General features: G+C 39.7%; 1 protein-coding gene across 1 annotated transcript in view; it reads left to right on the top strand.

Annotated features, from left to right (window-relative positions):
• FRMPD2 (FERM and PDZ domain containing 2) overlaps positions 1-200 on the top strand; it is a gene marked incomplete at both ends in the record, with an annotated part of 94,985 nt that extends 94,785 nt beyond the window's left edge. The window contains one exon of the mRNA XM_081268635.1: positions 152-200. Within this exon, the coding sequence (XP_081124761.1) occupies positions 152-200 (49 nt within the window). The remainder of the gene's footprint in view (positions 1-151) is intronic.
• Positions 201-13,831: the final 13,631 nt, after the last annotated feature.

Genomic DNA, 13,831 nt, shown 5'->3' with positions numbered 1-13,831 from the left:
AGTACTACAGCTGATTTTAAAAGAGTCAATGTGGGAGGGAAGGGACACATAACAAAGCCAACCTATTGGGGAAGGAGGCTGAGAAAAGAGGATTTGTGTACTTGGTGAAACAAATTAACAAACAAATTAAATCTCTATGCTTTTCTCTTAGATTTTCCTTCTCATCCTCTCTAACCAGACTTGCAACAGATATTTTCTGAGCACCTTCTCTGAATGTCTGCAGTGTTGTGCAAAGTTCCCTGCTGTCTGCCTGGACTGTTCTTTCTAATCAGGCATGTGTGGCAATATTGAGGTAGTCCCTGGAAGGCTCATTCTTTCACCGTTGAGTCTGCAACATCAGATAATGAGTTTTACTGCTTTTCTGCTTCCTATGTCCTTCTAAGACAGGGAGTAAATGTCACTTCAGCTGGCTGCCTCTTGAAATAGGCACTTTTATTCAGCAGTCAGAAAAGGACCTCATATATGCAGAAAGTGCTTTGAAGTTCCCCTGCTTGAGTCACTCCCAGTCTCCTTTGTTGGCTCTTCCATATAATCCCTCTGCTGAAATCATAATCATCATAATAGTTGTAATAATAGCATCTTTCACTGACTGAAAACTCTCCCTGTGCCAGGATCCATGGAAGATATATGCCAGAATTATTTAATTTAAGCATCCTAACAATCCTATAAATTTGTTGACTTTCCAGTTTTTGCAATGAGAATATTAAAGTTCCAGAGAAAGTAATAAACTCTGTTTACTGTGTCAAAAGTTGATCCTAGAACTGAGTCATAGTGCTGCTCTCAATGCTCTGCCCTCTGTCAAGTCCCGTGTGGCTGTCCCCTGCTCATGAAACACTCTCAGCTGCTTCTACCATTGCACTTACTATGCAGACTGTATCATTTGTTTGCTGCTCTTTGGTCTTAAACCGATGCTACTCCAGCACAGGTGCCATGCCTCATTCTGTGATTGCTTTCTGGTACCCAGAGCAGTCTCCTGCAGGAGCTGTTTGAAGTCTAGCTGGGTCTCACGTGGCACATCATGGTGCGCTTCCTGCAAGGCAAGAGGAAGCAGGGTGAGGAATTTCTGACTGAGACTGGAAGGACACCCATTTCTGTTTTCTAGTCCTGAACTGAATAGGGATGATGAGGAATGTGACGGACATTATCCACCTGAAAGCCCTTCCCCCACCTCAGAGGATGAACAGTACCTGACGATCAACTCTGTATTCGAAAACGAGCTGCCCTGTGCAGACTGTCTGGAGGCAGATTCAGGGACCATTCCCTTGCCACAGTTCTGTTCTTGGGGCCCTCTCCCAGAGTCTTTGCTTCTGGAAGGGTCCCATGAGAGTGACAGTGAATGGGAAGACCTGGAAGAGCCTGTGGATACAGATGATGGTGGCCTCAGGTGGGTATCAAGCTCTCTCTGGGTGGGATGAGGCTGAACTCTTCCCATGGGTCTCAGTATTTTCAATCCACTTGGGCCAAGATAATGGACCATGGCATTACCAAGTCCCTCCGTCATCCACTGGGTAATTGTCTTGGCAGCTATTTTGATTGTTTCCTACAGTCCTTGTTCCATGAAAGACCTACCAGACAGGGACTGCCATCACCTTCATTTTACCCAGGACATTTGGGGCTTCTCCAAGGTCAAATGGTGAGTAAATGACAGAGTCAGGCCTGGTCTCCCCTCTAAGGCTATGGGTTGAGAGCCTTCTGTGCTGCCTCCAGAATATCACTTGGGCCTCTCCCTTTCTGGGGGATACATGTCAAGGGCCAATTCCTATCTTGTCTCCTCCTGCCTGCCTCTGGCCTAGATGTATTTCAGAAAACAGTCTGTTGTCACATAATGGGGCTCTTCTTGTTGAGCTGCTGTGACTGGTTATAGGTTAAAATCAAAAAAGTTTATTAATGCAAGGATGCCCTAGGAGCTGGGACAGGGTCACCAAGCTGGGGTTGGAGCATATGATGAAAAAGAGACAGGAATAAGTGTAACACAAACCATCAGACTGGGGTGGAGAGGAGGTTACATTTTTGACAGGTGGATAAACATCCCACCATTCTGATAAAGTATATATAATGTGTGCAGTTCCAGTGTAAAAAGATGCTGAATATTCAAGAGACTTTCATATAAACCTGTTTCTAAGGCATATTGAAATTGACCAAGGCATTAGTTTCTAAAGATTCTGGTATAACTGAAACACACTCATTTTCTTTCATCCCATTGTGTCCCAGCCACATTTCCCTCCCTGGCTATATAAAAGGAAGTTGGGCCACCACAAGTGATTGAACTGGATTCTCAGAGGAGAGTGGCAGGCAAACTGATAAGGGTGGATATTTGAAATTCAAATATGATGATAGAAGTGCTGGTTCTTATCTGAAATAGGAAGCAACACGTTAATAGAGGGGATGATGCCGAGGCTTTGAAGGCAGTGCACGGGCATTTGTGGGAAGTTGGAAACCTTATCAGGGTAGGAAGGCATATTATGGATTCACAAAAGTGTGGAGCAAGCAGGGAGCAGCTTATATGTGGAAAGCAATCTTTCTGGAGGGGTTCTTTGAAGTTTGGGAGCTAAAGGAAGGAGGCTGAGCAATCTTTGGGCCCACAGGGAAGCAACTAAAGACCACAAATGTCAGTGCTTATGAAAGGTCCTACCAAAATCTGCAACATCAGGCAGCAGAGAGCAGAGCAATGAAGACAGGACATTGAGGAATGGGTTCAGGTTTGCACTATTAGATCCTGTAGCAAATGATTTTTAAACTAATATGCAGCGGACCACCAAATGGAGATAACCAAACCCACTTCATTCTGTTATTGTGGGTTAGGTGACAATGCATGCCACTTGTTTAGTAGTAATACTCAGGAAGTATCAGCTATTTTTATCATAAATGTAAAGGGGAAACTATTTCAGTGAGATTATGTAACCCTTTGAATGCATCCAATTCTGTTGCTTTTTTTCCAGGGAGACAAAGGAATTAGGCATGCAGACTTGTGCCCTAACATGAGGTGTGGGGTAGGTGGGGGAAAGTACCCATCTAGGAAGTACCCATCTAGGGCAAGTGTGTCAGGATCTAGGTGGACTGACTAGTCCTCAGCTGTGAAAGGTGGATTGGGATGTAGTTAGGATGAGTACTGTCATAATCTCTTATCCTGCACAAAAACGGAGAACAATTTTCACCCTTACCCCCTGCCATGCTAATAGAGGGTGGTGTGCAGGCATTGAATGCTCAAAGCCTGAGCTCTAGGCCTGGGCTTTAAGGAGTGGCCTGTTTGCTTCTTGGCACTCAGAGCTCCCGCCCCATCTAAACTTCTGAATATTCTTTGTGTTTCCTAAGTGGTCTCTAACCCCCAAAACTTTAAGGCTATATACACTTGTTTGTCCTGGAAGTGAGGAGACATCTTGGACAATGTAGAGAGGACTTTGCTTATGGATGGAGTAGTGTATCCTTTAAACCTGTATGTGAAATTATTTTGTTTGATCCTTTTAGACATTTAGACAATAATAATAGAAAGCTAGTTTCTGTATGATAATGTAATTTTCCCGTCAATTTTGAATGGTATTTTTATTTCTCTTTTATAATGGGCTTAGAATGCTTATTTAATTTGTCTAGGATCATAGAGCAAGGAGAGATGAATTCACACTGGTGTATTTTAAAATTTCCTGTAGAATATGTGTTTCCATGTGAATTTATATAATATTTATGTCTCTCCACCAAGTGGCACAAAGATTACTTTTTTTCTTACAAAGTATTTCTCTTTTGTGAAGCTAAAAACAACAACAACAACAACAACAAACCCAAATAAATCCAAATGCCCTAACCAATCAGATTTCAGGAAGGCCGCTGGCCAAATAATGGAGCCACCCATTAAAAGCTGCTTGTCATTTTAGGTGAATGTAGAGAATGATACAGTCTCCAGAGGCAGAAACTGAGGTCTGCGAGGACATCCTTTTGACCGAAGAGCCCACAGATGATGATGGTCCACAAAACATACCTACAGGCTCTGCCACCAGGGAAGAAGCCTGTGGTTCCTGGTCCCTGAGAGGACAACCTAGGGTGGAGCACCTGGCCCAGTTGTTAAGAGCTCACTTTTAAAACATCATGCCTATCATTTCCAAGACTCATTTTGAATGCTTCTTAGCTCTAGGATTTACATCGATTAAAGCTTTGTATGCATGAGGGTGGGGTGGCTTTCCCTCATGAAAGGAGTTGGGAATAAACCTTTTTCATCAAGGTTTCAGGGTGCAGTGGTGCACACCTGTAATCACAGTTACTGTGGGTGGGGATGCTAAGGCAGGAGGATCCCAAGTTCAAAGCCAACCTGGGCAGCTTAGCAAGACTCTGTATCAAAATAAAAGACTGGTTATAGCTTAGCGGTAATGTGCTTGTTTAGTGTGTTTGAAGCCCTGAAATCCCCAGTAATTACTGGGGCTCAATCTCCAGTATTTGAAAAGAAAAAAAAGCAGGGTAGGGCAAAGTCTTGCACTAGCACACACTTTCTAGGACAAATACAAAGTTCTAGTTTGTATTTTTTGTTCCCTATTGGTCAAAGGAGTTTCTATTGTTATCAAAGTACCACCAGTTTGCTGGAAGGAATCTGCCAAGAGGCTTGATTCAAAGGCCATGGGGGAAATGTGTTTTGATATATATATCTGTATCCTTCCTATACAACTTCATAGTTATACATTCTCTTAAAGGGACTTTTCCTTTTGTACTTAAACACAACTCTAATAATTATATGAAAGAAAAATAAGATAGGAACATCTAATAAGAAAAAAAAGAGTGAAGTACTAGATCTAGCATTGCTAGGTGTTAAAACATTAACTGTAGAATTAACAAATGCACAAAAGAAATAGATGTGGCAGATCACAGTGCAAGCTGCAGAACATACTTGAGGATATATCCAGATTATACAATAGGGAAAGATGTGGCCTAGTGAAGGTCTAATGTGGAGAAAAGGGAAACAGCCTCATAGGTACAACTGGGAGAGGGAGAGATACAAAGCAACAACAACAACAAAAAGCAAATATGAAGGTTTTAAAAAGGCTGTGCTCTAAAATCTAATTTATGCATTCTTCTAATTTTCACATCCTTGTTTTTATTCTTTCTGTTCTCCTCATGTTTGAGAAGATTTATAGGTCATGACTTGTTCTTCTTTTAATAAAAAAGTAGTTTTCCAGCCTTATTTCAGATTTTCTCATAGACTTATGCACTGATACACAGTTCTGTAGGCTTCTATGTTAGTGTATTTGTCAAGTATGCAAAGAAGTAAATAACAGTATTTGCAATTTTGGGACCACTTGCATTCTGCTGAACTCTGGTCATTTATTTCCTCTTTGGACAAGAAATGAGTAGATATAGAATCAAATGAATCTAGACCTTCTCCTTACAGGAAAGGATTCCCTGAGACCTACAGACCCATTTTGAGTTGTGTCTCATAAAGAACATGTTAATTTGCTTTAGACGGACTTGACTGTAGCCTCCACTTGTTTTCTTCCAGGGTAAAAGTCAGAATGAACTGTGCTGTCTTAGGGCACTTGGCTTGTTGCCTACACACTACTTCCACTTTTGGCCCCTACACTGAACATTATCAAACTTGACTATGTTTGAGAATCAACTATAGATGGTGCTAAAATATAGATGCGCTGGCCTCATTCCTAGACTGGGATGAAACAGCCCAACTGGGATGAAACACAAAAGTCTGTACCTTTCCCAAGCTCAACAGATTTGTGTGAAATTAAAAATTCATGGTAAATTTATTTGTAATAGTCCCAAACCACGAACAACCCAAGTGTCCTCAACCAAGTGAATGGTTAAACAAATAATTCCATATTAAAAGAAATGAAATATTGACATGCACAATGACTTGGAAAGAATATCAAGGAATTAAGCTGAGTAAGCAAAAACTGATTCCACAAGGTAATATAAGTCAGATTCCATTTATAAAACATTCTTAAAATGACAAAATTGTAGAAGCAGAGAACAGATTCGTGGTTACTAAAAACCAAGGAGGGTATGGGGTAGAGTAGGCAGAAGGGAGAGGAGGAAAATGATTATCAAAGGGCAAGAGAAAGGTGATAGTAATGATCTGTGTGTTGACTGTGATTGTGTAGTAGATATGTGAATCTGCTCATGTGATAAAACTGTATAGAATTTAATGTATACACGCACTCCTTTTATTGAACTAGGACTTGAACCCAGAGGCACTTAACCACTGAACCACTTCCCCAGCCTTTTTTATTTTTTATTTTGAGATGGGGTCTTGCTAGTTGCTGAGGGCCTTGCTAAACTGCTGAGAATGGCCTCAAACTTGCCATCCCCCTGAATTACTGGGATTATAGGCATGCACCCACCATTAGGCTATGCACACACTCTTGAGCACAAGTAAAACTGAGAAAATCTGAATAAGATGAATGGATTGTTCATCTTATTGGTTGTGATACCAAATTTTACATGATGCCATGTGCGTAAAATTTACATGTGGCAAAGTGCATAAAGTACAGGGAATCATCTATATTATTTCTTCTAACTGCATGTGAATATACAATTATTTCAAAACAAAAAATATTCACTTAAAAAAAGAAGAAGTCTTCTCAACTCTGTTTTAACCAGGCCATAGATGTTCCATATGATGATAGGGTGGGTTTTATAGAAAGCTACAGATCCACTGACCAAGAGCAAAAGTGCTCAGTTTTAACAGCTGACTGTATCTGAGTTGCCCATGATTCCTCAGTATCCTAGCAATACACTCAGTGCCATTATGTGACACTTGTAGTATTATGTTTCACAAACATTTATTGAGTACTTACTGTTTATCAGTCTGCAGGCCAGGCCTAGAAGATAGAGATGGACATGAATGGGAATTAACATCTCAGGGCCTGCTTCCGTGGAGGAGGTAAAATACAAACATATGAAGTAGTACTATAGTTAGAGGATTTGATACCCAAGTATGTCAATGTTGCTATAGAAATAAATGTTGTATAAATAAAAGATAATGGCTTTTCTTCTTCTTTTTTGCCCTACAAACAATAATAATCCTGATTGAGAGGAAGGTCTTGGATTGGGTAGCAAAGCATTCCTCCGAGTGGAAGGGTATGTTAACAGGAATTGGCAAATTGAATCAGAGAACATAGAAAACTTAAACAGATCGATTTCAAACAATGAAATTGAAGACTCTATCAGAAACCCACCAGCAAAGAAAAGCCCAGGACCAGATGGTTCTCAGCTGAGTTCTATCAGACATTCAAAGAAGAATTAACACCATCCTCCTCAAATTATTCCATGAAATAGAAAAGGTGGGAACCTTTCCTAACTTATTCTATGAACTTAGTATCAACCTGATACCAAAGCCAGATAAAAAACACATCAAGGAAATAAAATTTCAGCTCAATATTCCTGATGAATATATATGTAAATATTCTTAATAAAATCCTGGCAAGTTGCATAAAAATATATTAAAAAGATAGTGCACCATGATCAAGTGGGGTTCATCCCAAGGATGCAAGTTTGGTTCAATACACGGAAATCAATAAATATAATTCATCATGTCAAGAGACTTAAAGACAAGAATCACATGATTATCTCAATAGGTGCAGAAAAAACACTTGACAATATACAGCATCCATTCATGTTCAAAACACTAGAAAATCTATGGATATTAGGAACATATCTCAACATTATAAAAGCTATATATGCTAAACCCAAGGCCAACATCATTTTAAATGGAGAAAAATTGAAAGCATTCCCTCTAAAAACTGGAATAAGGCAGGGATGCCCGCTTTTACCACATCTATTTGACATAGTCCTGGAAACTCTAGCCAGAGCAATTAGACAGGGAAAGAATTTAAAGGGATACAAATAGGAAAAGAAGAGCTCAAACTATCCCTATTTGCCTACAATATGATTCTATATTGAGAAAACCCAAAAACTCCACCAGAACACTTCTAGAACTCATGAATTAATTCAGCAAAGTAGCAGGATATAAAATTAACCCCCATAAATCAAATGCATTTTTATACATTAGCGATGAATCAACTGAAAGAGAAATTTAAAAAACAATATTTTCTAATTTCACAATAGCCTCAAAGAAAATAAATATTTGAGAATCAATCTAATGAAAGAGGTGAACGACCTCTACAATGAAAACTATAGAACACTGAAGAAAAAAAAAATTGAAGAAGACCTTAGAAGATGGAAAGAACTCACGTGTTCTTAAATAAGAACTAATATTGTCAAAATGGACATACTACCTAAAGCAGTATACAGATTTAATGCAATTCCTACTAAGATACCAGAGATGTTCTTCATAGAAATAGAGAAAGCAGTCATGAAATTGATTTAGAAAAATAAGAGACCCAGAATAACCAAAGCAATTCTCAGTAAGAAAAGTTAAGCAGGAGGCATCACAACATCAGATCTTGAATTATACTACAGAGATGTTAGTAACAAAATGGCAGTTATTGGCACTAAAACAGACATGAAGCTCAATATTACAGAATAGAAGACACATAGACAAACCCACCTAAGTATGGTTGTTTCATTCTGCACAAAGACACCATAAACATACATTGGAGAAAAGATAGCTTCTTCAACAAATGTTGCTGGGGAAACTGGAAATCCATATGTGGCAAAAGGAAATTGAACCCCTATCTCCCACCCTGAACAAAACTCAACACAAAGTGGATCAAGAACCTAGGCATTAGACCAGAGACCCCATGCCTACTAGAAGAAAAGTAGGCCCAAGTCTCCATTATATTGGCTTAGGAATCAAATTCCTCAACTAGACTTTTAAAGCACAAGAAGTAAATCAAGAATCAATAGGTGAAATAGTATCAAACTAAAAAGCTTCTTCACAGCAAAGGAAACAATCAACAATGTGAAGAAAGAGCTTACAGAATGGGAGAAAATCTTTGCCACCTGCACCTCAGAACATTAATTTCCAGGATATATAAAGAACACAAAATACTTAACACCAAAAAACAAATAATCCAATAAATAAATGGGCAAAGGAACCGAATAGACACTTTAACAGAAGAAGAAATACAATCATTCAAAAAATACAAAAAATGTTCATCATCACTAGCAATTAGAGAAATGCAAATAAAATCTACATTAAAATTTCATCTCACCCCAGTCAGAATTATCAAGAATACAAGTGACAATAAATGTTGGTGAGGGTGTGGGATAAAAGGTACTCTCATACATCACTGGTGGGACTGCAAATTGGTGCAACCACCCCAGAAAACAGTATGGAGATTCCTCAGAAAACTTGGAATGGAACCATCATTTGACCTAGTTATCCCACTCCTCAGCATATTCCCAAAGGATTTGAAATCAGTATTGCAGCCACATCAATGATTATAGCAGCTCAATTCACAATAATTAAGCTATGGAATCGATCTAGTTGCCCTTCAATAGATGAATGGATAAAGGAATTGTGGTGTATGTACACAATGGAATATTTTTCAGTCATAATGAAAAATGAAATTATGGCATTTTTCTGGTAAATGGGTGGAACTGGAAACTATCATGCTAAGTGAAATAAGCCCATCCCCCAAATCCAAAGGCCAGATGTTCTCTCTTATATGCAGATGCTAACTCATAATGGTCAGAGGGGAGAGAGGAGTGGACCATATTGGAACAGGAGGGAGTGGGGGGAAGGGAGGGGATGGGAATGGGAAAGACAGTAGAATGAATTTGACATAACTTTCCTATGTTCATATATGAATAAATGACCAGTGTAACTCCACATAATGTACAAACACAAAAATGGGAAATTATATTCCATGAATGTATGTGTTTTAGTCATTTTTTGTCATTATGAGGAGAAAAAGTTTATTTTGAGGCTAAAGGTTTCAGAGGTCTCAATCCTCAGACAGCAGTCTCCATTCCTCGGGGCTTTAGGTGAGGCAGAATATCATGGTGAAAGAATATGGCAGAGGGAAACAGCTCACAAGTTGATCAGGAAGGAGAAAGAGAGAGGGAGAGAGGGAGAGAGGGAGAGAGGGAGAGAGGGAGAGAGGGAGAGGGAGAGGGAGAGGGAGAGGGAGAGAGAGAGAGAGAGAGAGAGAGAGAGAGAGAGGAAGATTGATTCCACCCAACAAATACAAATATATACCCCAAAGCTGTGCCCCAATTCCCACCTTCTCCAGCCACACCCTACTACTTCAGTTGCTACTCAGTTAATCCCTACCAGGGGATTAATTTACTGATTGGGTTACAGATTCTTACAATCCCATCATTTCTTCTCTGAACCTCTTGCACTGTCTTACATGTGAGCTTTTGGCGGGACAACACATCTAAACCATAACAGTGGGATGCCTCATGTCCAAGACATAACAGTATGATATGTCAAATACATTCTACTGTCATGCATAACTAAAAAAAAAACAAATAGAAAATAAATAAAATAGAAAAAATAATCAACCACATGTATCCTATAGTTTGGGTGATAATGATGTGTTAATTTTGACCAATGTACCACTCTGATATAGAATGTTAATAACAGGGGAGTCTATGCTGGTATGGGGCTGTAGGGGCAGGGAGAATATGGGAAATCTTTTTTCCTTATGCTTACTTTACTGTGAACTATAACTGCTCTAAAAATAAAGTCTTTTAAAAGTAATAAAAAATGGGGGCTTGGCATATTGGGCTCAGGGAGGAGATAAGGAACAATAACAGAAGATAAACACGAACACATGGGGCTGAGTGGTAGGGGAAGAATCAAGGGATGGATGAGAACAGCTGGGGAATGAAGAGGCTTGTCTTGTCAGCAGGTGTTTGTTATAGTAAGAACTCAAGTTAGAAAAATTAATCTGGATTGTGGAGTGGAGAAATGAGAAAACTTTGGAGATCATTTCTGCTTCCTGAGAAGAAGGAACGGTGGAGTCATCACCTGAGGTGGGAACTGCTTTAATTTGGTCTTGGACGCTTCTCAAAGGCCCACTTGTTAAAGGCTTGTCCCCCAGCGTGATGCTACTGGGAGGTGGAGGACACTTCAAGGGTAAGGCCTGGTGGAAAGTGCGAAGTCACTGTGCCCTTGAAGGGGGCTGGTTTCTTCTCTTTTTGCTTCCTGGACACCATGAGGTAAGTGGCTTTCTCCATTACATGCTTGCCCTATGATGTGCTGCCTCACCACAGGCCCAACTGACTGAAGACTGAAACTTTCAAAACTGTGAACCAAAATAAAGCTTTCCTTTTTTTAAAGTTGATTATCGCATGTATTTTGTTACAATAACTGAAGGCTTATCGACATAGGAACTATGGAAGGATATCCTATTTGGTGATCAGTTTGATTCTGTATATTGAGAATTTGAGATCTTTCTGGATATGGCCTAATCTAGAGGGATCCACTAAGGTGGGATCATACTACATTTCCTTGTTAAGGATGTAGTTACCGAGATCTCAAGGCTATGCTGCACCATATTTTTATCTACCAGGATGGTGTGGAAAGAACCTAAATACAGAGTTGTGCTCTGGAGCACTGACATACAAAGAGGACATTTTGGAGGTGAGTGTAAATGGACATATGTCAAGGTTATGGGTGGAATAAGGATAGAGGGCAAGGAATGCTGTGTATGTCCTCTGTTTCTTTATTATACTCATCACTGACTGGCTTGACTAAATCATCCCCTCTACTTGATAAGAAACATCTCAAGACTAACAGGTTTTAAACCCTCTCTCTATCTCAGTTCCTAAAACCAGTCCTGCTTACTCTCAGTGGGTACTGACTAGATTATGAGCTATAACTTCAGCATCCTGTCCTCCGCCTTCCTGTCTGGGTAAGGCCTGGTTCACCAGGGAACTTCTGAAATGATAGTAGTGATGGTAGTCATTACTATGGCACATGATCGAATAGTAGTGATAGAACTGATGATTACATTTAAGGCAGTGGAATACATAGACATGTTGTAGGGGCTTTTAGAAAAAATATCCATACATATCTTCAGAAAAACTTTTATAGAAGCAGTTATTTATATATTCCCTTTGAATAGCTTCTGACAGCTGTTCCAAGACCTGAAGAGAGGTACCAGTCTTAAATGAAATTAACACCATGGATGTCAGGGTAGGAAGATGGAGAGAACTGGGGTCCTCATTGACATACTGAGATACTGAGCTACATAATATTAACATAAATGAGCTACTGAGCTATATAACTAGAGCCCTGCCCTGCAGAGGGTCTTGGAGTTCTCATGGAAATAACTTTGCTCATGTTCAAGCCAGTTCAAGTCTTTTATTTGCAGCTGAAAGCCTTCTGGCTTACACAAGGGATTCTTAACTTCATTGCTCCCAATTCTATCTTCAAGATAGATTGAAGATTCAAAGAGATACATTTGTTAATTCTAATCTTCTGAGATTTCTATTTAAACTATTCTTTCCTTTACCAGAACTTTAATTTTTTTTTTTACTGGAAGAATTTTTAAAAGGACAGTCCAATGTCTAGTTGTGTTATTGAAGATAAATCTTTTTCCTAAAGTACTTGTCAGTGAGAAGCTGGAAGTATTAACAATTGCTGTGGGTGGAGACTGTATTTTCTAGAGGAACTTTATCAGAACCCCCAGTTTGAGCTCTGCTCCAGGCACTTTGTGTTGAAACCACATTTAACCTTCACCATTGCTTTGCAGATTGGGTGTCTGGAGTAGTCACATAGGGCATCTTGAGGGTGGAGAAGGACTGTGTGATTTCTGATCAAAAAGTTGTGAACATAAGTGGTGCATACCAATTCCATGCTGGTTCATTTAATAGCAAGTGTGGAACCTGCCAGAATGTTTTATTTTTCCCATCTGCCACTGTGGCCATAAAGTGATCAGGGATGGTGGGTGTGTAAAGTCAGATAGCATGGAGCAGAGCTGCCAGCTAACCCACTTTTAGCAAGTGGTTTAAAATTTAGTGCTTATTTATTATATCAACATCATCTAGTTTACTCTGACTCCCATAATATAATGATCATTTTTTATACTAGAGAAAATGAGACCCAGAGAGGTTCAATAATTTGAGGCCGCATGTAAATATTGTCATTGCAATAAAACCGGGGCCACTCTGGAATAAAGGGCATGCCTTTCTCACTCATTTATCCTGCCTCCCTAGGGATCTGGCAGACTATTTTATAATCTTTTATGATGCTATTAGTCAAGGTGTGTCCACAAGAGGTGTCAGAAGGGGATTGGAACAACAGTATCTATTATACTCGATTATACTCATTTTATAGAGAAAGCATGCCACATGGGATCATATGGGGAGGCATCAGGACAATCACAAGGCAGAAGACAGGAGCTTGCCTTTGATGTGTGAGCTAACTGGTGCAGAGCTACACCTCTTCTCTGACTCATATAGCCCAGGAGGTAAAATTCCTCTCCCTAATCATTCCAAGGCCAGGTACCAGGCAATAAGAAACCACCTCTCTAGCCCAAAGCCTGCTGAAATTATTCAGATTGGCCAGTCCCAAACTGCTTATACTGTCCTGCCTAGCCTTTCCCATGGAAACCTCAATAAAGGCCATGGCCTAAGTGTTCCTCTTTCTCCTGTCTTCTGCCTCTGGACCATCCTGGCATCTTCCTCCTGCAGCCCTGTATGGCATACCCATACCCATAGCTCCTGCCCACACCTGACAAGCCACATCATGAAAGATTATAGAACATGAACCACAGAGAATGACTGGCTCTCATGACTATTAGAAACTACTTTGAGAAATGAGAAAAGGTGAGCATTTTTTTTTTACTCTGATTGGAAGTTTACAAAAACAGTATGCTAAGAATCAAATAAAAACATGCACTTCCCCATTTTCTGTTTTTGGATGGCTGATCCTATGGTATAATGTTCACATTTTTTAACATGGCATTCAAAACACTGAAGCATC

This window comes from Spermophilus citellus, assembly GCF_964194105.1.
Source record: "Spermophilus citellus genome assembly, chromosome: 15".
Lineage (NCBI taxonomy): Eukaryota > Metazoa > Chordata > Mammalia > Rodentia > Sciuridae > Spermophilus > Spermophilus citellus.
Note: the sequence above shows the minus strand (reverse complement) of the source record. Positions and strands in the feature narration are given on the sequence as shown.